At 46.1% G+C, this 27,173-nt stretch overlaps 1 protein-coding gene across 3 annotated transcripts in view; it reads right to left on the reverse strand.

Moving 5' to 3' along the window:
- Window positions 1-27,173, reverse strand: part of AFAP1L2 (actin filament associated protein 1 like 2) — a 921,662-nt gene that overhangs the window by 222,535 nt on the left and 671,954 nt on the right. For all 3 annotated transcript variants that reach the window (XM_069611872.1, XM_069611871.1, XM_069611873.1), the window contains exons 6-7: window positions 15,693-15,904; window positions 9,900-10,079 (exon numbers count right to left, since the gene is read on the reverse strand). In XM_069611872.1, the coding sequence (XP_069467973.1) occupies window positions 9,900-10,079; window positions 15,693-15,904 (392 nt within the window). The remainder of the gene's footprint in view (window positions 1-9,899; window positions 10,080-15,692; window positions 15,905-27,173) is intronic.

Consider the following 27,173-nt stretch of genomic DNA (forward strand, 5'->3'; position numbering starts at 1 on the left):
TTGCAGAGGTAACAACAGTACAGGTGCATAACGGAGCGCTTTACAGAGGTATACAACAGTACAGCTGCATAACTGAGCGCTTTACAGAGGTATACAACAGTACAGATGCATAACGGAGCGCTTTGCAGAGGTAACAACAGAACAGATACATAACATAGCGCTTTACAGAGGTATACAGCAGTACAGATGCATAACGGAGCGCTTTACAGAGGTATACAACAATACAGATACATAACAGAGCGCTTTACAGAGGTATACAACAGTACAGATGCATAACGGAGCGCTTTACAGAGGTATACAACAGTACAGATGCATAACGGAGCGCTTTACAGAGGTTTACAACAGTACAGATGCATAACTGAGCGCTTTGCAGAGGTAACAACAGTACAGATGCATAACGGAGCGCTTTACAGAGGTATACAACAGTACAGCTGCATAACTGAGCGCTTTACAGAGGTATACAACAGTACAGATGCATAACGGAGGGCTTTGCAGAGGTAACAACAGAACAGATTTACAGCGGGGGTGGGACACAGAAGGGCGCAGAGGAGGGGTACAGCTGTACCGGGTGGCGGGGGGGGGAGAGAGGCAGATGGCGTCTAGCGAGTTAGGTGGCGCAAAGGGCGACATGATGTCCTAGGTGTAATCTAGTGTTGCCTTGGTGCACATGGTAGCATTGTCATGCATGGATCCCGCTTCCCGATCGGAATCCAGGCATGTCGCCTTTTCGACCAGCATGATGCTCGCATGGGAGCAGCCTTCAATTATGTTTTCAGTGTGGCTATCACTGTTTCTCTCATGTCTAGTGCTCATATTAGGAACAGCGTTTAAACTGTTCCCATTAACCGTTGGGGTTACATTGGAGGTTTCACGTGCTATGCTGGTGTCTAGGCGATCAGGATTGAGCTGCTTGCTGATTAAGATAAGGAGCCCAGAATGCAATTCAGTCATACGTTAAATCGTAGCACATTCTGTAATCAAGGTCGTTAGGAGAGAAACTAAGGCATCAGATTGAGAGTTAGAAGTACCCACTTACTGCATTGAAGCGGCAGGAGTGTATGGTTCATCCTGTGATAGCAAATAAATAGACCGAGAGTCCACAACATCCTCCATGACGGTAGAATCATGTCTAGAGAGTGGATGAGTACAAGGAAGAGAGAAACATTGACAAAAAAGGATTTCAGATGGTGGTGTGCGGACAAGAAGTAGGCTGCTCTTTAAAATCTCCATCTTGAAGGGTAATGCTTGAGCCGATCTGTGTTTATCCATGAGCAGACACCTTGCATACAGAGGCAGAGCACAGAACCTGCGGAAACGGAGAACTTTGCATAGATTTGTGGACTCTTGATTGGCGAGTTTCACCGGGCACAGGTATAAGGGGAACCCCAAGATTGTGCTTCTAGTTACCATGTGGACAACGTATGAGCAAGTTGGAATGCAACGCTTTAACGTGTAGTCATAAGGCAATTCCGATCAAATTGAATTGTTCTTTGGACATTCAATTTAAAGAAGCCCATACCTAGTTTTAATTGTTTGCCATTATACCATTATCCAGACGTGAAATCTGTGTTGCTTCCATCCGTGTGGTGATACACTTGTAAAACGCCATCAGGGATGAAAGAGTGCGGACAACAATGTACTTAGTGTTTTTCCTCTCGGTGTATATAGACGACTCATGTGACTATGTAAGAGAGCTCTGCCCCTTCCCTTGTTAAATGGAGCAGTCCATTAAAAGAACATATAGATGTAGATTGCTGGTGGGTCACAGCTCAATGTTAATAGAATGGGCACCGGTACGGATACAGCTATGTATGATATTAAGTTCATAGCCTTCAGCCTATCGACGTGTATATTGACCTTTTTAGAATTGAGTCTGCATCTCGAGAGCTTCACCAGTGTTTCGTGGTCAGCATGCGCAAGGAGGCCACGGTCACAATGTGAAATACCGATCGTTTCCTGAATCTGGGCAGGAGCTTTTCAGTGTGCAGACCCTACTCACTGGCACAGACCCCAGGAGGATCTTTTATTATCCGAAAAAGGGAAATATGTACTAATGGGGGTGCAGCAGGCCTTCCAGCATCTATTGTGCTGGAAGGCCTTCGGTGCTGCACACTCTCAGCTGGGGATGTGCACCTATATGTTGCGAGTGCAACTAGGCATTGCCCCAAGATCCATTGCCCTCAGATATTGCTTAACTATATATTGTCAGAAGTTGCTGAACTTCAGCAGGGGCTGCGACTTTTCTGATGTACTGGACTGTACAACTCCCGGTTCTGGTAATGATGTGCTTAAAATCGGTAGAGAGTTGCTTCATCGCCAGCATATTTTTTGATTTGTTTTTTGACAAGCATTTTTCAATAAAAAACTAATGGAAAAATGTTAGGGGTGGACGAGGTGGTAAGGGGACATAAGGGGTAGGGGTGGAGAATAGGGAGTATATAATAGCCGAATGGCCTGGGGGAAAATCCCCCCAAATATATAAAGAAAAAAAGTTGTCCAAAAACTCTCCAAAAAAACTGGGGACGAAACATAGAACCGCTTAAATCACACATGATACGTTCAACTACAGAGAGTAAAGCCATGCGCATGGATTCGTTAATCTATCAATTATACCAGGCTGGTTCTACAATAAGGTTCTACAATAAGGCCTCCAAAAGTGCCATTTTGGTCCAGTAAATCTGGGCCCATTGCAAGCGAGAGCCCAAAATTACACCTTTTCAGAGGAAAAAAAATTTCTTGCACAGCTGTGCCGTTATGCTATTTAATCCTACCACGCACAGGGGGTCTCTGGGCCTTCAACCGCCTGTTCTGCGGTTCGACATTGGTCCAATGAAGCGCCTTTTATTACTTGTAGCACCTGGAATAAACCCAGCAACCTGTGGGAAATGAGGACAGCTGTATTTTGTATTTACACAATGGTCAGATACTTTGTTTATCATGTCCATCTGATTATCACAGTGTGGTGCACCGGAAACTGCGATTCTCGCCTCAACAGGAAATCCATAGGTATCGAACAGCGAGCTGTCAGGAATGTCTTTATTAAATTAGACCACCTGAAGTTCTGGAAGCAGCTGAAGACCCTCCTTTTCTCCTCTACCTTCTCTCTCTCGCTCCCCTGCTGACCGACCTGTCTGCTGCCCCGACTGGTTGCTTGGTTCACTCAGTGTCCCACTGGGTACCAGGCTCCTCCAGGACCAGTCTTCCTCTGCACTGCCTTCTGGCCTACCGCAGGAGCTGTAACTGTAACCTCTATAGCCCCTCTGCCACCTTGCACTTACTCAGAGCCGTGCTGCCCTGGCACTTTCCCCTCTCCTCCCCCTGCACTTCTCGTTGTCGCACTTGCACGATCCGATAGCACAAGGCCCAGTAGGATTGTTTGTCTTGTCCTCCCTTTGTCTTCCCTCACTTGTCTTGCGGCTCCTAGAAACACTTGTGTACAGGCGTGTTATAAATGCCATATCATATCATATTATATGTTTTGCTACTCCGTCTGGGATGGGGAGATTGTCCTTAGTGACACCTGTGGCAAATATTCTGGGATTAACCCCACTAACGTTTCGTTATAAGTAGCAAAAGCCTCCACATTTTTTGCCCCAATCCCCCAACCAGGTCTCCAGCTGATTGATTTTTAATTTACAATTTATTAGAAATGTGTTTTTGGCTATTCAGCCTTAAGTGTTACAGAGAATAATAACAAAACAGAACAAATGAAAAACAACTCTAGAAAAAGTCAAAAAACAAATACAAAATACAATCTATGACATTAGGAAAAATAAGAGGGTCCAGGGATTTACCTAATAGCGGTGCAATTTCATCCTAGGAGTTAGGGAAGTGAAAATTATGTACAATAAAGAAGAAGAAGAGCGACCCAAGACGGCATGGCCAGAAGAAGTAAACCCCAGCCTTGCGACCAGCTTCTGCTCTTCAGAGACAATATCAGACCACGACAATCTCCAAACGGCAACCTCTGGGGATCTATGTGATTACTGCACCCAGTTTACTGTGACTCCCGAAAATGCGAACATTTTTTTATTTCTACCCCTTTTTCATCCCATAAACATGCGAGGGGAGAGGCCCGCCCTTCATCCATTACATACTGTACTCATCCCCCCACATATATATGGGGTGAAAAAGGGGTCCAAATTAATAAAAGTCTGCATTTTCCAGGGTTTGCAGTAAACGGGACACAGAAGTTGTATAATCCCATCCACGGGATGGGCAGAAGCAGTAAACCCCAATCTTGCGACCAGCTTCTGCTCTTCTGAGACAATATCAGACCATGACGATCTCCAAAGGGGATCCAATATCAGACCATGACAATCTCCAAAGGGGATCCACAGGATGGCCACAAGCAGGAAACCCAAATCTTGCGACCAGCTTCTGCTCTTCGTAGTCAATAGCAGACCATGACGATCTCCAAAGCGGATCCAAGGGATGGCCAGAAGCAGTAAACCCCAATCTTGTGAGCAGCTTCTTCTCTTTGGAGACAATATCAGAACATGACGCTCTCCAAAGGGGATCCACGGGATGGCCAGAAGCAGTAAACCCAAATCTTGCAAGCAGCTTCTGCTCTTCGGAGGCAATATCAGACCATGACGATCTCCAAAGGGGATCCACGGGATGTCCAGAAGCAGTAAACCCTAATCTGGCAACCAGCGTCTGCTCTTCTGAGACAATATCAGACCATAACGATCTCTAAAGGGGATCCACTGGATGGGAGGAAGCAGTAAACCCCAATCTTGTGACCAGCTTCTGCTCTTCAGGGACAATATCAGAACATGACGATCTCCAAAGGGGGTCCACGGGATGGCCGGAAGCAGTAAACCCCAATCTTGCGACCAGCTTCTGCTCTTCAGGGACAATATCAGAACATGACGATCTCCAAAGGGGGTCCACGAGAGAGCCGGAAGCAGTAAACCCCAATCTTGGAACCAGCTTCTGCTCTTCGGAGACAATATCAGAACATGACGATCTCCAAAGGGGATCCACAGGATGGCCAGAAGCAGTAAACCCCAATCTTGCGACGAGCTTCTTCTCTTCAGAGACAATATCAGACCATGACGATCTCCAAAGGGGATCATGGGATGGCCAGAAGCAGTAAAGCCCAATCTGGTGACCAGATTCTGCTCTTCGAAGACAATATCAGACCATGACGATCTCCAAAAGGGATCCACGTGATGGCCAGAAGCAGTAATCCCCAATTTTGCGACCAGCTTCTGCTCTTTGGAAACAATATCAGACGATGACAATCTCCTAAGGGGATACACAGGATGTCCAGAAGCAGTAAACCCCAATCTGGTGACCAGCTTCTGCTCTTCAGAAACAATATCAGACCATAACGATCTCTAAAGGGGATCCATGGGATGGCCAGAAGCAGTAAACCCCAATCTTCCAACCAGCTTCTGCTTTTCGGAGACAATATCAGACCATAAGGATCTCCAAAGGAGATCCACAGGATGGCCAGAAGCAGTAAACCCCAATCTTGCGACCAGCTTGTGCTCTTCGGAGACAATATCAGACCATGACGATCTCCAAAGGGGATCACGGGATGGCCAGAAGCAGTAAAGCCCAATCTGGCGACCAGCTTCTGCTCTTCAAAGACAATATCAGACCATGACGATCTCCAAAGGGGATCCACGGTATGGCCAGAAGCAGTAATCCCCGATTTCGCGACAAGCTTCTGCTTTTCAGAGACAATATCATATCATAATGATCTCCAAAGTGGATCCTGCCTGGGGTAGGTTTCTTGGGCTGCACCCCATTATGATACATTCTCCATCAGCAGGCAGGCACCATTCATTTATCTGGGTTCTTCATAGAATTTGTGGGTACATCAGTCCAGGACCCACTTTTTGCGCAGCCATGAAAGCGCTTTATCCGACGCTGTCCGTAACAGCACGGCCACCCGCGTTAATGAACGCTCGCTTTGCTCGGGCCCTTATATTGGGCGGTATAACATTACCGGCAGGGTCGGCCCACTGCCTCGGTTAATATTGCTTAAATAGGAGATGCTATGCTGAACCTACACTTTTAATCATGCATTCCAAATGAGGATTGTATGTGTCATATTTTAACATTTGTGAAAGAGGAATTTGGAAGATGTTTTAGAGCTTTTTGAAATTTTTGGACTTTTTTAATGCATTCTCTATATAGGTCAGGGTATCATTTTAGATTGTTTATGGTGCATGCCTGCATTCTCTGTATAGGTCAGGGTATCATTTTATATTGTTTATGGTGCATGCCTGCATTCTCTGTATAGGTCAGGGTATCATTTTATATTGTTTAGGGTGCATGCCTGCATTCTCTATATAGGTCAGGGTATCATTTTTATATTGTTTATGGTGCATGTCTGCATTCTCTGTATAGGTCAGGGTATCATTTTATATTGTTTATGGTGCATGCCTGCATTCTCTGTATAGGTCAGGGTATCATTTTATATTGTTTATGGTGCATGCCTGCATTCTCTATATAGGTCAGGGTATCATTTTATATTGTTTATGGTGCATGCCTGCATTCTCTATATAGGTCAGGGTATCATTTTATATTGTTTATGGTGCATGCCTGCATTATCTATATAGGTCAGGGTATCATTTTATATTGTTTATGGTGCATGCCTGCATTCTCTATATAGGTCAGGGTATCATTTTATATTGTTTATGGTGCATGCCTGCATTCTCTGTATAGGGTCAGGGTATCATTTTATATTGTTTATGGTGCATGCCTGCACTCTCTATATAGGTCAGGGTATCATTTTATATTGTTTATGGTGCATGCCTGCATTCTCTATATAGGTCAGGGTATCATTTTATATTGTTTATGGTGCATGCCTGCATTCTCTGTATAGGTCAGGGTATAATTTTATATTGTTTATGGTGCATGCCTGCATTCTCTGTATAGGTCAGGGTATCATTTTATATATGGTGCATGCCTGCACTCTCTATATAGGTCAGGGTATCATTTTATATTGTTTAGGGTGCATGCCTGCATTCTCTATATAGGTCAGGGTATCATTTTTATATTGTTTATGGTGCATGTCTGCATTCTCTGTATAGGTCAGGGTATCATTTTATATTGTTTATGGTGCATGCCTGCATTCTCTGTATAGGTCAGGGTATCATTTTATATTGTTTATGGTGCATGCCTGCATTCTCTATATAGGTCAGGGTATCATTTTATATTGTTTATGGTGCATGCCTGCATTCTCTATATAGGTCAGGGTATCATTTTATATTGTTTATGGTGCATGCCTGCATTCTCTGTATAGGTCAGGGTATCATATTATATTGTTTATGGTGCATGCCTGCATTCTCTGTATAGGTCAGGGTATCATTTTATATTGTTTATGGTGCATGCCTGCATTCTCTATATAGGTCAGGGTATCATTTTATATTGTTTATGGTGCATGCCTGCATTCTCTGTATAGGTCAGGGTATCATTTTATATTGTTTATGGTGCATGCCTGCATTCTCTGTATAGGTCAGGGTATCATTTTATATTGTTTATGGTGCATGCCTGCACTCTCTATATAGGTCAGGGTATCATTTTATATTGTTTATGGTGCATGCCTGCATTCTCTATATAGGTCAGGGTATCATTTTATATTGTTTATGGTGCATGCCTGCATTCTCTATATAGGTCAGGGTATTATTTTATATTGTTTATGGTGCAAGCCTGCATTCTCTGTATAGGTCAGGGTATCATTTTATATTGTTTATGGTGCATGCCTGCATTCTCCGTATAGGTCAGGGTATCATTTTATATTGTTTATGGTGCATGCCTGCATTCTCTCTATAGGTCAGGGTATCATTTCATATTGTTTATGGTGCATGCCTGCATTCTCTGTATAGGTCAGGGTATCATTTCATACTGTTTATGGTGCATGCCTGCATTCTCTGTATAGGTCAGGGTATCATTTTATATTGTTTATGGTGCATGCCTGCATTCTCTGTATAGGTCAGGGTATCATTTTATATTGTTTATGGTGCATGCCTGCACTCTCTGTATAGGTCAGGGTATCATTTTATATTGTTTATGGTGCATGCCTGCATTCTCTGTATAGGTCAGGGTATCATTTTATATTGTTTATGGTGCATGCCTGCATTCTCTGTATAGGTCAGGGTATCATTTTATATTGTTTATGGTGCATGCCTGCATTCTCTGTATAGGTCAGGGTATCATTTTATATTGTTTATGGTGCATGCCTGCATTCTCTATATAGGTCAGGGTATCATTTTATATTGTTTATGGTGCATACCGAATAAAATGTGTTTCTCGCTCTCTAAAAAAAAATAGCTGGGTCCCATTTTGTTTCATGATATTTCGCCCTTTTTTACATTTTTTTAAAAGAAATTCCTAACTTGGGGCAATTTATTTATTTACACAAAACCAATCCACTTTTATAATAATATAAAGTGCAAGCCTTTCAGAGCGGTCCCTCCCCAGCGGATCTCCCAAGATGATCAGAACACCTTGAAGTTGGCATACCCGATACATTGCAAGAGGGTGTTTCGCATGGAAACCAGTGCGAAGCATACATGGTGTTTGAATGGGGACACGGCCGGCCGGGCGAGCACTGGAAGAGGAGGAGTGGTAAGTGGGGAGTGCGGAGGGATGGGCCGGGAGGGGGGCAAGTAGACTGGGCAGCGGTGAGGGCAGAGTGAGTGGGCTGAGGGAGAGGGGACAGTGGCAGGAGTTCCATATGTGTACCCCGGAAGAGGAGAGTGGGGGTAAGTGAGGCGGAATGGACAGGGGTTCTGTGGTGTTCCCAGAAAAGCAGCAGGAGAAAGGGGAGGTTGGCAGGGGAAAGGGAGCGAACAACCATCCTTCTCACAACTCCCTTTGCGTGAAAGCCATTACGGTGGGGGTTGAGAAAGGATAATTTTTGCAATAAATAGACATAAAGGTCACACAAGCATCAGTGGCAGTGTCTGGTTTCGGTGCCAAGGTTGTGTAGGGCATCTCAAGAGCAGCTGGGGTGCTGAGCGACTGGATCTGAAAGGAGTCTCGGGGGGTGGGGGTTGACCACAGTCCAGCCTCATCACCTGCAGCCAGGGGTGTTGCTAGGTCTGGAAAACATCCGGGGCTATGTCAATGTTGGAACTCTCAGGACTCGGGGCTAGCTAGCCTTTTGGCTGTAGAACCTGAGCTTCTATCTGGGGCTACAACCAAAATACCCCAGACTATAGCCCCCTTAGCCCCCACTAGCAATGCCTCTGCCCGAAGTTCACCGACAAGCAGCCACCTCTGTGATGTAAAGACCCTGACCACGTATGTCACAGATAAAACGTGAAAGGACATTCCATCCCCTCGTGGCCATACAGTGGCTTTAAGAAGACAGAAGTTGACACATGAACTCATCTGGTTCCCACGGCAAGCAGATTGTCCTGTTATGTTACAGTTTATTCATATCGTGCTAGAGCCCCGTGGCATACAAGCACGTTATAAAGAGTCTGAGACAATTGGACACAACTCTAGCCCCATATCACAAGACAACTTCGCTTCTGGAATTCACAGTGACGGCAGCCACAACTGGAGGTCACTCCAAGTCCTCTGTACCACACGTCCGAAGAGTCACTCCAAGTCCTCTGTACCACACGTCCGAAGAGACGCACTGTGTAAGCGCCTGGCCACTATATCCTCTCACCTACGCAAGCCAAGTTAACCAAAAATATGCCCCCCCGCCCCCCCTGTCGCCCGCCAACTGACAGCATTTAAAATACCCATTTGTAAGGTCAACATTTGGGGGAATAGTTTAAAATCCATGGCAACTTCCGTCAGAAAGATTGAGAATTGTGGCAGTCTGTTCGCCAGGACCAGCAAATATCCTGCTCCATTAAATAACAATAGACCCAACGGGGGTCCAACCTCAGTGTGCGAAGGACCCCCGGTCCTAGACTCACCTTGTACCACTGCTCGGCCTGGTCCTTGCTCTGCATCCCCAGCACGATCACGTCGGTGTTGGTCGGGGTGATCTTCAGCTTATGCTCCTTCTTCCGCACCTGCTTCTCCTTGTGGACCACGCTGCAGCCCAGCAGGTTCACGTCCAGCTGCGGAGAGTGGTCCTTGGAGCTCTTGTAGCACTGGCAGAGAAGGGGTTAAAAGAGAGCAGATCAGTTGGTTTTTCACCCCCCCACCACTTAGATCATATAGGGGGTGGGCAGGTTCCCCATGCCACTGGGGCAATAGTTTCCACCCTTAGTTTTCCTTTTGCCAACTATTGATATCCGGGGGAACTGACATTAAGGGAAACCACAACTCCTACAATACGATACTTTTTTTTAATGAAAGCCCATGACATGGATTTAATGAGCATCCTTTATTAAACGGGAGAGGGCATTTCTAAAAGGATCAGGTTTTAAGGGCTTTTCTGAGCTTCAGGAGATATTTCCTTCCTGGGACCCCACCAGAGGCCCAGAATGAAGAGCATGTCACGTGTTCTCTGGTTTGACCATCTTGAGTTTGGAGGTAACCTTGGACGTCATCCTCCAAGGACATCTAAACAACAAAGGCAACCTTAGGCTCTACATTCACTGGCAGTGTGACCAAGTGAATACAGGTGACTAGTTGGCCAGTCCTACTTCTCTAGTCCTGGTAATGTATGTAACACACTGATGCATTCTGGGAGCTGCTGCATTCTTCATTAATTTCAACCCAACAAATTGGACTATCGCACCCGGGCACCAACGATTAGTAAAATGCACGCCCAGGACTGGCAATGACCTCCACCATGAAGTCCACCCACAACCTATTTTGTTGGAAAGACCTGGATGGGCAGTGTTCCCTTTGTTGTACCATGCTGTTCTATTACTATGCCCTGAAGGAAAACATGCATTCCACGTTGCACTCTGAGGGATGCCATGCTACCATCTCTACACATGCTGTTCTTTCCACACTTTTCTCCAGGGGAGGCCTTGCCAACCATGCCATCCTTTAATACTGAATCCTGGAGGAAACAGTGCAATCCCTTCAACACTCGACTCTTGAAGAAGCCATGCCATCCTACCACTACAGCACGCTGGAGAAAACCATGCAGTCCTTTAATACTGAATTCTGGGGGAAACGGTGCAGTGCCTTCAACACTACTCTCGAAGGAACCATGCCATCCTAACACTACTGAGGTCCAGAGAAAACCATGCCATGTTAACACTACGGCACGCTGAAGAAAACCATGCCACCCTTTAATACTGAATTCTGTAGGAAACGGTGCAGTGCCTTCAACACTACTCTTGAAGAAACCATGCCATCCTACCACTACAGCACGCTGGGGAAAACCATGCCACCCTTTAATACTGAATTCTGGAGGAAACAGTGCAATACCTTCAACACTCGACTCTTGAAGAAGCCATGCCATCCTACCACTACAGCACGCTGGGGAAAACCATGCCACCCTTTAATACTGAATTCTGGAGGAAACAGTGCAATCCCTTCAACACTCAACTCTTGAAGAAACCATGCCATCCTTACACTACTGCACGCTGGGGAAAACCATGCCACCCTTTAATACTGAATTCTTTAGGAAACAGTGCAATCCCTTCAACACTCAACTCTTGAGGAAACCATGCCATCCTTACACTACTGCACGCTGGGGAAAACCATGCCACCCTTTAATACTGAATTCTTTAGGAAACAGTGCAATCCCTTCAACACTCAACTCTTGAAGAAACCATGCCATCATTACACTACTGCATGCTGGGGAAAACCATGTGATCCTTTACTACTCCATTCTAGTGGAAACTATGCAGTCCCTTCAACACTACTCTTGAAGAAACCATACCACCCTACCACTGCGGCATGCTGGAGAAAACCATGCCATTCTTTAATACGGAATTCTGTAAGAAACCGTGCAATCCCTTTAACACTTGACTCTTGAAGAAACCATGTCATCCTTACACTACTGCACCCTGGATAGAACCATGCCATCCTTTAATACTCAATTCTGGAGGAAACTATACAGTGCCTTCAACACTACTCTCGAAGGAACCATGCCATCCTAACACTACTGTGTGCCAGGGAAAACCATGCATACTTTAATACAGAATTCTGGAGGAAAATATCCAGTCCCTTCAAGGCTACTCTTAGTCTTGAAGAAACCATGCCACCCTAACACTACTGCAACTGGTACTAAACCATGCCATCCTAACTATGCTGCAACCGGTACTAAACCATGCCATCTTTACACTATTGCACGTTGGAGAAAGCCATGCCACCCTTTAATACTGAATTCTGGGGGAAACGGTGCAATCCCTTTAAACCATGCCACCCTTTAATACTGAATTCTGGGGGAAACGGTGAAATCCCTTTAACACTTGACTCTTTAGGAAACCATGCCATCCTAACACTACTGCAGTTTGGAGGTAACCATGCCATCCTTTAATACTGAATTCTGCGGGAAACCAGGCAATCATTTTAACACTCTGCTCTTTGGAGAACCATGCCATCCTACCAGTACTGCACTCTGGGGGAAATTACAACACCGTTTAACACTATCACCCAGGATACCATGCACTACGCTCTTCTCTACACATAAGAAGCAATTCTGCACCCTCTTTCTGCACTCTACTCAGCAACAAGCTATGCAATACATGCTATATACCACTCAGGCAGGAAGAATGCAATCCTTTCTTAATCTACTCAGGAAGAAATGATATCATCCTACTGATGCACTGCTCTGGAGGAAATCATGGCAACCTGTAACGCTGTATTATCGAGGAACCTGCACGTTAATCAGGAAAAGACCAATACTCACTGGGATGGAAAACATGCCATCCATTACCACTATTCTGTAGGAAACCATGGAAGCCCTTGTACACTCTACACTGGAGGAATGCATTCTACAGTGTATTCAAGAGGAAACCAGCACTCCTTTCTACGTATTACTCAGGAAAACACTGTGCAATCCTATTAATACTCCCACTGGATGAAACCATTCCATCAGTTAACAGTATCCCGGAGGAAGGCATCAAATCCCTTGCACGCTCTACTCTGCGGGAAACCTACTGTTCAAGGTGGAAACAATTCATCCTACCATCAATCTCCTCTCTGGCGGAAACCTTGGCATCCTTTAACACTTCGGTCTGGAGGAAACCATACAAGCTTTTAACACTATCCCGGAGGAAAGCATGGAATCCCTTGCACGCTCTTCTCGTGGGCAAACCTGCAGTCTATTAAAGGTGGAAACCATTCATCCTACCATCACTCCCATCTCTTGAGGAACCCTTGGCATTCTTTAACACTTCAGTCTGGAGGAAACCATACCAGCTTTCAACACTATCCCGGAGGAAAGCATGGAATCCCTTGCACGCTCTACTCTGGGGGAAACCTTCAGTCTATTAAAGGTGGAAACCATTCATCCCACTATCACTCCCATCTCTGGAGGAAACGTTAGCATATTTTAAAACTTCAGTCTGGAGGAAACCATGGCAGCCTTTAACACGGTATTGTGCAGGAAACCAGGGAATACCTCCTACACTCTACTCTTTGGGGAATCGTACAATCCTTTTTATGGTGTATTCAAGAGGCGCCCCAGCCATCCTAGCAATATTGCACTCTCAAGGAAACCATGCCATCCGTTTGCACTTCATCATGAAGGAAACAATGCAATCACATGAACACTCTACTCTGGGAGGATACTATATAATTGTTTCAACAATACTCTGAAGGAATGAAGGCCATCCTTTCCATACATAGGAGCAAACCATTAAATCCTCCCTGCACACTACTCTGGAGGAAACCATACAATCGTTTCAACACTGCTCTCTAGTAGACCATGCACTCCACTTTACACTTAAGTCCTAGGTGAACCATGCCAGCTTTTCTGTGCTACACTCTAGATTAAATCATGCCCCTCTCTAGACGACTCCCTAGTGGAAACCGTGCAATCCTTTCAACAGTCTACTCAACCACACCATCATTTTTACTCTACTCTGCAAGGAGAGAATTTGTGACTCCAGTGGTTAGGAAATGTGCTTCAATTGAAAACTGCCACCACATTTCACCTGAAACATACTTTGTGCATGCGATTTTTTGAGCTAGCCCTATGCTGTCTTGAATGTGTCAAATATAAGTAGGGTACATATCTGAGGGTGGTTATCTTGATGGGTCTTTCTGTGGTTATCTTTACTTGTCTTTCTGTGTTTATCTTTACTTGTCGTTCTGTGGTCTTTACTCTACACTAGGTGTGGACTGGGAAGCAAAAAAGGCCTTGGAAATAATGTGGTCCCCTATTACACATTTTAAGCAAGCCCACCCTTTTTCCTATGAGAAAATGTGTAAATAAAAGAGGTTACTAGAGAAAAGCTGCCGAGGGTGCAGAACCCAACTGGGAAATCTCCAGAGTTCCCTACTGGCCCTACTGGCCAATCCACCCCATATCCACTGCAGAGCTCAACCAGCGATTGGTTAGGTCCGCAGCCTGGCTCCCCGCCACTCATTCTGGCTTCCTATCGCTGCATATGACTTTATCCACTGCAGAGCTCAACCAGAGATTGGTCTGGTCCTCCAGCCCGGCTCCCCGCCCCTCATTCTGGCTTCTTATCGCTGCATATGACTTTATCCACTGCAGTGCTCAACCAGAGATTGGCCTGGTCCTCCAGCCCGGCTCCCCGTCCCTGATTCTGTCTTCCTATCGTTGCATAGGACTTTATCCACTGCAGAGCTGAACCAGAGATTTGTCTGTTCCTCAGCCTGGCTCCCCGCCCCTCATTCTGGCTTCCTATCACTGCATAGGACTTTATCCACTGCAGAGCTCAACCAGCAATTGGTCTGGTCCTCCAGCCTGGCTCCCCGCCCCTAATTCTGGCTTCCTATCGCTGCATAGGATTTTATCCACTGCAGAGCTCAACCAGAGATTGGTCTGGTCCTCCAGCCCAGCACCCCGGCCCTCATTCTGGCTTCCTATCGCTGCATAAGACTTTATCCACTGCAGAGCACAACCAGAGATTGGTCTGGTCCTCAGCCCTGCTCCCCGGCCCTCATTCTGGCTTCCTATCACTGCATAGGACTTTATCCACTGCAGAGCTCAACCAGAGATTGGTCTGGTCCTCAGCCCTGCTCCCGGGCCCTCATTCTGGCTTCCTATCACTGCATAGGACTTTATCCACTGCAGAGCTCAACCAGAGATTGGTCTGGTCCTCAGCCCTGCTCCCGGGCCCTCATTCTGGCTTCCTATCACTGCATAGGACTTTATCCACTGCAGAGCTCAACCAGAGATTGGTCTGGTCCCGCTTGCAAGAGACACTTCTTTTTCTCCATCTTTTTTGTTCCATATTAAAGAGGGGAGAGCATAGCTGTGACTAGAGGAAAGGGCCATGTATGGAACACCATTAAGCGTTTTCAAGATAGTTTAAAAAAAAAAACATTTTCTATATGTTGAAAATCAAAGTCTTCTCGTAAAATAAGCATGCAATATTGGTGACTTTGGCACATGCAAAGATTACAGTTGTTGCATAATATACGTAACGGCTAGTACAGGTAGCGGTACACATGGCCCAGTTATAAGCATCTGCTGGGCCTCAATTCCTTGTACCACAAGTCACAATGAGAACAGCCACGAATATAACTTGTGCTAGAAGAAACAAGCATCTAGACCATCCAAACAGATATGACCAGGTAGACACACCCAGTCTGTGCTACTTTCCATCTGTGGCTGCCTCAATCATCTGGCAATATAAGCTGTAGACGCGGACACTGCCTACCAGGAGTCGCGTGTCCTTAATGACGCAGAGCTGCTTAGCCCACTGCCCCAGCCACTTCTTCCTCCAGAGAAAGGCGCAGATGTGGGCTTCTTTCATCAGCTCGATGCTGGCCTCCGTGGAGGGCCACTGGTGCTGGTGGGAAGAGGTCTTGCCCTTGCTGCTCTCCTCTTCATCGTAGGACTCATACGAGCTGCTGACCGGCTCTCCGTCCTCTGGAAGCAAGAGACATCTTGATTACATCAATAGACACCCAACCCATCACTAGAAAAAGGCTGAAAGTTTTCATTAAGGGAGTTGGACGTCATTGCTGACACTGACAAAGCCTAATTCTCTGGGTAAACGTCGACCACTGCTTTGGCCGTCAATTGTGTTCTCCCTTTAACTAGATACACGGCAGCCAAGATTGCCGGGATCTGTGAAATGCAGAGGTATGGTTGGCTGGTTTCTCTTTAAATTGCCTATTGCAAAAAAAGTACCCTTATAGCAACGTAACCATTTGAGCGAGTTTTCAAGGGCACATTTTAGAGCAGAATATTCATGTGCCTTTTGAGATTAAGTCCACCCTAATCAAGCTTTGCAACTCTTCCAGCTGTCTTGTAAATTAATCGTTTGCCTTTCCACCCTAATCAAGCTTTACAACTCTCCAACTTGTCCTGTAAATTAATCGCTTGCCTTTCCACCCTAAACAAGCTTTGCAACTCTTTCCCTGTCCTATAAATTAATCACTTGCCTTTCCACCCTAAACAAGCTTTGCAACTCTTCCACCTGTCCCGTATATTAATCACTCGCCTTTCCATCCTAATCAAGCTTTACAACACTTCCACCTGTCCTGTGAATGAATCACTCGCCTTTCCATCCTAATCAAGCTTTACAACACTTCCACCTGTCCTGTGAATGAATCACTTGCCTTTCCACCCTAATCAAGCTTTGCAACTCTTCCACCTGTCCTGTAAATTAATCACTTGCCTTTCCACCCTAATCAAGCTTTGCAACACTTCCACCTGTCCTGTGAATGAATCACTTGCCTTTCCACCCTAATCAAGCTTTGCAACTTTTCCACCTGTCCTGTAAATTAATCACTTGCCTTTCCACCCTAATCAAGCTTTGCAACACTTCCACCTGTCCTGTGAATGAATCACTTGCCTTTCCACCCTAATCAAGCTTTGCAACTTTTCCACCTGTCCTGTAAATTAATCACTTACTTATTTGTGTTCCATTTTCTTTTAGTTTTGTGGCAAATATCTATTTCCCTGATGTTTCCAAATTCCCTCTCTCTAAGTATCTAAAATCCCTTACCAGTGGCGTCTAAATTCCTCCCCACTCCCCTTCGCTTCAACCTCATTCTCATTACTTAACTATTTGTTTCCAATCTCACTATCCCTAAATGTTCCACTGTATCTGAACCCTCCTCTCAGTGTGCCCTACCCCTCTTCCTTTTACCCCACCCTCCATACACCTTTTAACACTCTCACTGTTAATTCTATGTGGAGTTACATCCGCTCCCTTGTCATCTGCACAAATCCCTAGGACGGGGCAGAATCATTGGTCGGTGGGTTTGATATGCCTCGCACCCGACCTCAATCTCAAACACAAAGGTACTAGGAGTCATGTTCTTGACCCGTTTAATAGACAGCAATTTGAAGTCAGTGTAGTAATCCTTTTCACTTTAGAGTTTTCTTTCTCCCTTGTCTATGCTTATTGTGAAATCTGGCAGGATCTGCCAGCACAAGAGGACAACATTTGGACAATAAAGGCAATATGGCGTCTTCCCATCATGCTACGACCCCTGTCAAATATTTCAGGTAATACAAAGAATGATTGAAATTAGTCATTGCCACAGAACTGGGGAACCATGAACACTTTGACAGCTGGCGTGACCCAATGCTGAATTATGGAATATTAAGCATTGGTTATTATGTAGCTTCTTGCCTCAAAGCCTGGCCCCGGGCCCATTGTTGTCGCCCACTCAGCGGAAAAGGCTATAGACTGAACTGTACCACATGGGACTATTCTGAGGTCTGCAAACTAGTAATGCATTGGAAATTTGATCACTGGTTGCTTACTGGGATGGTGTAGGCTGGGGTGTGGACTGGTATTGTACTGACTGGGACTGTCAGAACGGGCGTGCGCATTATGATAGCCAAAAAGTATGTGTGCCCGGATTTTGTCACATTTGGAACGTGTACTGGGATTGCCAAACTCTGTGTACAAAATTGCCAGTGCACTGCAATAATGAAAACCTGGGCTGTCACGAAACCCTCATTGATGCATCAATGGTACAGAAAACCCATAACAATGGCCTCATTATGCTGTGGGGTTGGGAACTTGGTATTAAAACTGGGACTGTACTAGAAGTGTGAAACTGAAGTGTACTGGGAAATCTGACAACAGAGCCAGTGTACTGGGAATATCAAACCTGAAGTCTGCTACGATACTCAATTTGGAAGCCCACTGGGACTGTCAGGCTGGTAGTCTACCGGGATTGCCAAACTACTGCTCTGGGATCAGGACACATGGCGAATTCCATCTGCTGGCGTTTGGGAGCTGTTTTTATGTATTCATTTATTTAAAAAACTATTTAAAGTGCAAACAAAGCGCAATTGCATTCGGGCGCCTTGCAGAATACAAGCATAAACAAAATGAGATAATGCAACATAACAAAATATAAAATTACAAAATCTATGAAATCACAGGGCACAAAGAATTCACCACATAAGAAAACTAACACGGCAATTAACACACAGAGTTCCCGAACCAAGTCTTCACTGCTTTTCTGAATTTCAAGTAATCAGCGATCTTACGTAAATTGGGTGGAAGGGCCATTGCAGCAGGAAACTGCGGAACCTGTAAAAGACCTTTTCATAGAAAATCCCCTTCTGAATTAAGGAACTTGTAAATGAAGGGAACCGCGAATGCGCAGACCTCTAGACTCCCCAAGATCTTCAGTTCGTCAGAGAATGCCTGAAAATAAATGGCTTTAAGCCCAAGGCACACTAATTTAAAAACAATCTTCGAATCTATTGATAACCAGTGTACATTCTTTAAAATGGGAGAGATATTATCAAACTTCCTGGCACCATGAATTAAGCGGGCAGCACCATGAAAGAAACGCTTTTAATGGAGCCAAGGAAGATTGGGCAAGACCACCTAGTATAGAATTACCAAAATCAATCTGAGTTCAAACCGAAGACTGCACCAACACCCAAAAGTGCATAACTGAAAGGAAAGATTTTACAGATCTCAGGGTAATATGTGCTGTTAAAGATAAACGGGGATCCAAAGTGAACTCCAATGATTTCACGACTGGGGAAAAAACAGCAGGAGTTTTCAGAAATATTAGCATTAACAAACCAACTAGAAAACGGCGATAGACGGGGAGCGTGCTGAAAAAAACCTCAATTTTAGGGAAGTTCAGTTTGAAAAACAAGTGGCCCTCCATGCTTTGGTGTCTACTAGGCACTCACGAATGCGCACCCTATCCCTGCAAGAAGACGATCTGAGATAACGTTGTGCATCGTCAGCTTAGTAATGCATTTCTAATGCATGTTTCAATGCCAATTTAACCAATCGTTCCATGCATATATTCAGAAGACGGGGCGAAAGAACTGCCCCCCCTCCCCAGAGGAACTCCATCAGGTAGTGAAAAGAGGCCAGAGCGGGCTTGACCCATAACTATTTTTTGTCGTCTTGCATTCAAGAGTGATTGGAAGCAGTGAATAATACGCCCCTTAATGCCTGTTCGATGGAATAAGATCTGAAGGTGAATTCCATCCTCAATAGTATCGAAAGCCGCAGATAAGTCGAGCAGCACTAATACACAGGAGCCACCATCATCTAAAACTTTATATACATCATCAAGGATGTGCCGGGTGGCTGTTTCTGTGCTACAACCAATTCGAAAACCAGATTGGCATGGAGCTACCAGATTTTGGTCATTTATCCGAACATTGAATTGATCAAAGATTACTCTTTCCAAAAACTTGCCCAGAAATGGCAAAGGAGTGACTGGCCGATGGTTGGACAGACATCCAATGTCTAGATTAAGTCTTTTTTATTTAGTAAAGGAGATCCATGACCTACTGTTAGGGAATCAGGAAAGCAGCCATAACCCGAGAGACAAATTGACAAATTGAAGGATAAAAGAAAATAGAAAATTATTCTCAACTTTTGATGGCGGACATGAATCACCTCTAAAAATAAGTGACTTTTGTATTTGGCATCAAAGCATCTGGTAAAGTAGAGGAGTCCCAAGTACCCCTGGGTGTAGGAGATGACACAATATTTTAGTCCTACAATTCTCAATACAACATGTGAAAAATGGCGAATGCCTCCATGCTTGTTGCATTCATGGATACTAGCACGGCATTCGATGGAGTTGAGCGCAATTTATCATGGAATGAATTACACAAGTGGGGCATACCGGTGATTCTGCTTAATATGATACAACAATCATACATGAATAATTGTGTAAACATTTGCTTGCTGTTTAACCTTCATATCGTAGATATGCCTGTGGTCATCAACGTAATGAATAATTTCCCACCTCAGATCGGCAGGATCCATGTCACATGAGTGGGGTACGCGGACGATATTGGGATAATGGACCGCACTATGGCGGGCCTTAGGTGGTCTCTTATTGCACTACTTGCATATTCATTTACTAATCATCTAGGAATTCCTTTAAAAAAACGAAAATTATGTATTTGCCATTAAGGACATCACATAGAGTAACTATTGAGAAATAAAAGGTACCCCTGACTAGCAAGCAGGGTCCATTAAATACTTGGCTGTGCAGCTCAGCAATGGAAAAACTGATGGCAGCACTTAGGAATATATCACTGCAAAAGCAGAGGTTAGATTCTCTTTTGTCAAAGGTTTTACGAGATGTACTGGGGGTTATTCATGAGATGGATTTGTAAGGTCTCCAACGCTGGTATAGTGCCAGCAATAAGGTGTGGTCTGGAAACTTGCTTTCAAATGAAATGAGAATGGCTTAATAAATTGGAAGGTAGACTATGGCCTTCTACTCTGGTCTGGCCTCCTGGCCTTCCTGTACAACACATTCACTTAGAACTCAGCCTTGCCCCCCTGCCGACCGCGCTGGAATTAAGGCGCAGAATTTTAAATATAAAAATGTATACTTTTTATGATGACACCATTCTGGGCCTGCTTGGTATGGTCATTCGAAATACGATTTATTTATTTATTTTGTTATTTATATAGCGCACCTAACCCTGGGGCATCTGGGCGCTTTTCCTAGATAGGAAGTTACAACATTTAACAAGGTTAAGTAAGAGTTATTCATTTTTCATTTACTAATACAACCTCAGTACTACACGTGAACGCTTGCCAAGAATTTAATGACCGAAAACGATGGCCTTTTCACTGGAGGTTGGATTTCATGCTTTTAAAGGTACAACATAAACGCAGAGACCTGCGATGGGACTTGTGCAACAATATCTCCTATATTTCGGGAAAGAAATGCTTAGTATAGTTTGCTACTCAAATTTTACCCTTGCTGCAACCTCAGACATATTTAATTAGGTTCCTTTGCAGCAAATTTCAAGATCTGCTCTGTTGCTTTGATTTAATCAACTCCTGTCATTGCCGTTGAGAGGGGGTTAGGCAGGGTCTTCCTAGGAAGACGAAGACCGGCAGGTACTGCAACTCCTCCTTTCTACTAGGAAGCGCTCGCCATCTTAACACATCGTCGTGGCATATCACTAGCGTATGATACATATTTGCAGAATTTCGCTTATAACTTCGATATCTACTGATATGTTTTGGTAATACCATGTGTTTGTGGTTATAAGTTATGTGTACATATAGGACCTGATCCACAGAGTGTTTCCAATGGGATTGCACCATTATAAAATGCTTCCATGAATCAGGCCCATAGTGTAGAAAGTTATTGTATTTAACTAAAATACCACTGGAAATTAAAAAAAAAAACTATTGACAATTGGATCAAAGGAGGCCGTTTTTTCATGCAATATAGCAGCGTGCAGGCCGTTTGGTTAGGAGATAACGTGGAAAGCCAGGAAGACTGCAAAGAGAAGAGAAACAAAAACTTGAAAAAGCAAGGACCCATGGAACAACAGGGTGTTTCAGGATGAGGGCAAGCAATGTAGCAAGGATGGACTGTGGTCTGGAGAGCGCAGAGGGTTCTACTCTAATATTGGCTGCTGATGCGACTCAGTGGCGTTGTGTGGCATCAGTCACTGGGAAGTGTTGGGTGCAGGGCTGTTGTCAAGGTCATAATGGCCCAAGCTGGATCAAGCTTGCCAGTAGGAGATGCTGAGCGCCAACGCACCCGAGCTCAGAGGCCTTATTGACTGGCTATGCAGTGCTTTGAGCGCTGAAAACAAACATCGTTGGGTAAACAATATTTTTTTCCAGCCACTATACAACACTTCACCCACGTAGTCTAGGACTAGAGTTTGTTTATATAATTGCACCAGTCCTAAAACATGTTGTGGAGGGTTTTAAGGAGGGGGGGGGGAATTCCTGTGCCCAGGGCTGTGCTGTGGGTGCATAATTATAATTGCTTTTTTATAACGTAATGAGCTTAATACTGGAGCCAGTTTTTAAGCACTACACCGGAAATTCGAACCTGTTTTGCTATGTGTTGTCTTGCTTCCAAGATAACCGTGTTGCCCCTGAGCTATCCTCCCGGCCAAATATCTAGGAGCGTGGAACATTAAATGTATATTGGGGATCGGCCACCAGGGGGCACATGTATGGGATTACTTTCCGTGTAGGCTCCGCGCAAGGGTCCCAAAAAGTGGATTGAGCCCCGACCACGAGACCCCCCCCGGCCACAACCTCGACGGAAATAAGCATTGGGAGTGCTCAGGACATACTGGGAGAAAACCCGGACTGAAACTGCGCTTTTTTCGTGGAGAAACCCCCTTTGCAAGATTGGGCGTGCAAAGGAAGGGCAGGCCTGCGAGATCCTGCCGCGCCCTCCTGCGACCGCAGAGCCGTGATACGCACGGAACCAGGGAGAATTCCGCGACGCACACCGCTCCCAGGGCCCACCGACAAGTACAGGCGCACGGGTATGCACTCCCCCACCCCCGTGTGCCGGGGACCCACAGGGGGCCCGATTGGGCATCGGGTGCACCCGTGGGAGGAATGCTGTGGAGCGGGCTCAGTTTACGCGGTCGCCGCTGTCTCTTCAGGTACGAGCGCGTGCCCCGGTCACTCTAGAAGGAGACGACCGGCTCCATCCGCTCGAAACTGTCCCGGCCCTTCACGTGTGGACTCTCCTCCCGCATCCCGAGTCACAACTTGGCTGGGGGGCTGCAGAGCACCTTGACCCCGGAGAGAATGAGCAAGCCAAGGCGCCTCCGGTCCTATTAAGGGCGCTAGAAGATCTTAAACAGGCCACAAAAGAGGGTTGGGCCCCTGTCAGTCAGGGCGTGTGCCCTCCTTGGAACCCACGCATACTCCTGAACTTACAAGATTCGGAGACGGTACCCCGGCACCCAGCCGGGGGTGCGCTGCGGAGGCCTCAGACTGATATCTCACTTCCTTGGGTACTGCCCTGGAGCCTCGTGCTGTCCTACACCATGGGTATCTCCCCAGTTGGATAAAGCAGGAAGATCCGAGGGGCAATTAATTACATAAGAGGGGCTATCTGTTATCGGAGCTTTTAATAACATCCCCCCATCACGCTTCGCCACTGGAGGACAAAGCCCATATACACAAGCGTATACTTCCCAATAGACCATTCTCGGGGGGCTATCTGTGTATAGCTGTGACTCACGCACCTCGCCACTGGGGTCCCGCCACCCATGTACCTTAAGGGCAAATTGGCGAAATATAGGTTTACACCAACCCACGAATCCCTGAGGCCACCCGCCGAGTCCAAGATGTCGACTGTAGGATCTGACGCTGCTGCTACCAAGGCAGATGTTGCTGACGTGCTTACCGAGATGAGAAGCATGAGAGCAGATATAGGCAGCAAAATCGATAAAATCACACAAAGAATGGACAAAATGGACGACAGGCTGGAACAAGTCGAGCCCAACCAAACCTCTCTGAACACGTTGGAGGCACAAATGGATCACCGCATTGCAGAAATAGAACACAGGGAAGAAGAAATACGCCTAAAGGTTGGCGATCTCGAAAACAGAGAGCGCCGTAACAACATTTGTGTGTTCGGCGTGCCCGAAAAGGAAGGCGAAACCAACCTTGACCTAAAACAGACCCAACACACCATTCTTAAGCTCCTATTTAGGGATGAATTAGTGGATGAACCCAAAATTGACTGCCTCCATAGGGCTGGAGGCAGACCAGGAGGCCCGAGATCAATACTGGCTTGTTTTCACAATTACGCGGACAGAGCTAGGATCCTAGAAAAGGCCAGACACGCACCACAACTTTCCCTGGGCGAAGCGAATATCTCAATCTACCAAGATTTATCATCGCTCACGTTGGCAATGAGGAAGAAATGCTCCCCAATTACACGGATGCTGAAGGACAAAGGTATCAGGTACCGGTGGGGTTATCCGTTTCGGAAAAGGACATTGCGGACTGTATAGCGGACCTGTTAGGTCCCCAGGGAGAAGGACCCTCCCTTGCTGAATCGAAAAGAGGTGAGGGTGAGTGGCGCACTAAGGGCCCACGGCGCAGGAGAATTCAGGGATCCAGAAAATTCCGGAGAATGAACAATTCACAAGACATGGAACATTGACCCGGATTCCAGACTGTCACGTTAAGCTGCACGTGGCAAAGGTACAATGGGGTGATTGGTATGGATGAAGCTGAGTGCTCGGGCGCCGCCCGCGATAAAGTGGAGGGTTTTTGGTATGGTAGTGGGGGGAGTTCATGCACCAACAGTGCACCCGACCCCAGGGTCAGACTTTAGATCTAATTGTTTAACTTCTGTTACGCATTCGACAAACTGGGGCCTGCATGTTTAGGGGATCAGGGTGGAAATGTGGGGTAAAACGGACACTGGAACAATGCCAAAGAAGGGGGTCAGAATTAATATTTGTAAGTTGCTTTTGTGGTGTTAAGATTGCACGGTTGGGGGCTCACTGTTAAATATGTTTACATTGGGATAGGACCGCTTGTTTTGCGGTTTCCATTGGTGGTCCGAGGCCGACTGGGTAATGTCAACCTGGACGGGTCGGACGCTGAATGTTGGGGGGGGGGGAAAGGGTGGGTTGGGAAGAAGACATATGATCCATGAGAAGACGGACCTGGGGGGCTGAAGAACACAAAGTGGGACCATGAACGGTCAAAGTGCGAATTGGAAGGGTCTCTCCTTGGCTCTTCAGGACTCGCGGAGACCAGACGCACGAGAAATGAACCATGCATTGCATTATCGAGCACGACACGGACCATGATGCAGATGACATGGTCGCTTAAGCACTCACATGACGCTCAAGATGGCGTCTATACTCTCTAACGACACACTACGAATATGCACACTTAATGTGAAGGGATTAAACTCCCCCACGAAACGATCCATGGTGGCCCGAGAATTCAGGTCGTCAAACGTAGATGTTCTTTTTCTGCAGGAGACACGATATCAATGGGGGGGAGGAGATGGTGATTCCATCACATGAGGTGGGCCCTTCCTACTGGAGCTCTGGTATCTCAAAAAAAGCGAGAGTGGGGATTTTAATTCGCAGGGGCCTTCGGATGTCGGCTCTTGAGACTTGGTCAGACAAGGAAGGAAGGGCTCTCGTGGTTGTGGGAAACATTCGAGGCACAATTGTCACCCTTGCCACGCTCTACGCACCTAACCATGGGAAGAATAGGTTCCTCCACAAAATCACTGAGAAGGTTTTTAGCATGGCCAAGGGACACATAGTGCTAGGTGGAGATTTTAATACATGGATGGACAGCTCTGTGGATAGACAGACTAGGTCAGATGCACACGATCCACCCACCTCCCGAGATGAAGCTGAAATCAAATTAACCCTGGACCTATATGGCCTCACTGACAGTTGGCGCCATTTGCATCCAGCGGATAGGGGCTTCACCTTTCACTCCCTCCCTCATGACACACTCACACACATTGACTACATTTTCCTCTCCGATGCCCTCCTGCGAATACTTCGCGCCGTGAATATACACCCCACGGCATGGTCGGATCACGACATGGTTACGGTGGCCATATGCTGGAACGACCTGGCCCCTCGGAATGCTAAATGGAGACTCCTTATGGGCAGACTCGGTTTTCAAAGAAACTCTTGAAACTGAAATCGATCAATTCTTTGCCACAAATGACACGGGAGAGGTTGGGAAGACGTCCGTATGGGAAGCAGCCAAGGCCACTTGGAGGGGGGTGCTCATTAGGGAGGAGGCCCGAAAAAAAAGAATATTAGGGGGAAGCTCTCCACAGCCCAAAAGTTAGCACAGTCCTCCCCATGTGAGAGACCCAAGCATCTTGCCGAAGCTAAACAGCTCAGAGAGGAGCTGAAAATACTTATCGTGGGCAAAACAGCTCAAATCCTACAATACCTCAAACAAAAATATTATGAAAAAGGCGACAAGGCAGACGCCCTCCTGGCAGCTCTTCTTTGTACACAGAAGGCAGAGAGGTGGGTCGATCTCATTGAGAGGACTGATGGCACCCTCACAGACACGGTAGTAACATCCCCCGAAGGAATACAAGAAGCATTTGCCTTATTTTATGAAGACTTATATACATGGGACCCTCTCCCGCTCCTCCCGAGAGTATTGACACATACCTCGAAGAAGTGCAGATCCCCACGCTCACATCCGTGGAGGCCGAATCCTTAGACACACCAGTCACAGAAGAGGAAGTCACGGAAGCTATAAAACGCCTGAAGACGGGAAAGGCCCCTGGGGATGATGGTTTCACACCTGGTTTTTATAAGACATTCTCCGCACTCATTGCCCCCTTCCTTGCATCCTTGTTCAATCACATCTTTGACACAGGCCAAGCCCCTCGTCCTTCTCTCAGGCCCTGCTTGCTGTCATTCCAAAGGAGGGTAGAGACCCCAAATATTGTAGCTCCTATCGCCCCGTCTCTCTTCTCAACATTGATGCTAAGGTATATGTTAGAGTCATTGCGGCCCGGCTTGAATCACACTTACCTCGACTAATACACTCCGATCAAGTTGGCTTCGTTATTGGGAGGGTGCGGATACCATGAGGAAAACACTTCACCTAGTTCATGAGGCACAGGGAATGGGAGGGGATCCGTCTCTTCTGTCATTGGATGCCGAGAAGGCCTTTGATAGGGTGTCATGGGACTTCTTAGAAAGGGTTTTGGTCTGGAAAGGGCTCGGGCCGAAGCTCTGCCGCGCTATCAAAGCACTGTACACATCCCCCACAACGTCAGTGGCAGTGAACGGAGGCTATTCACACTGGTTTCCCTTGGAAAGGGGAACAAGGCAAGGCTGCCCACTGTCGGCAATACTATTTGTACTGTCCCTTGAGCTGCTGGCGCAGAGGTTAAGGAACGATGGTAAAGTTAAGGGAATCATAGTGGGT

The sequence above is a fragment of the Ambystoma mexicanum genome, chromosome 8 (genome assembly GCF_040938575.1).
Source record: "Ambystoma mexicanum isolate Mex_15411 chromosome 8, UKY_AmexF1_1, whole genome shotgun sequence".
Lineage (NCBI taxonomy): Eukaryota > Metazoa > Chordata > Amphibia > Caudata > Ambystomatidae > Ambystoma > Ambystoma mexicanum.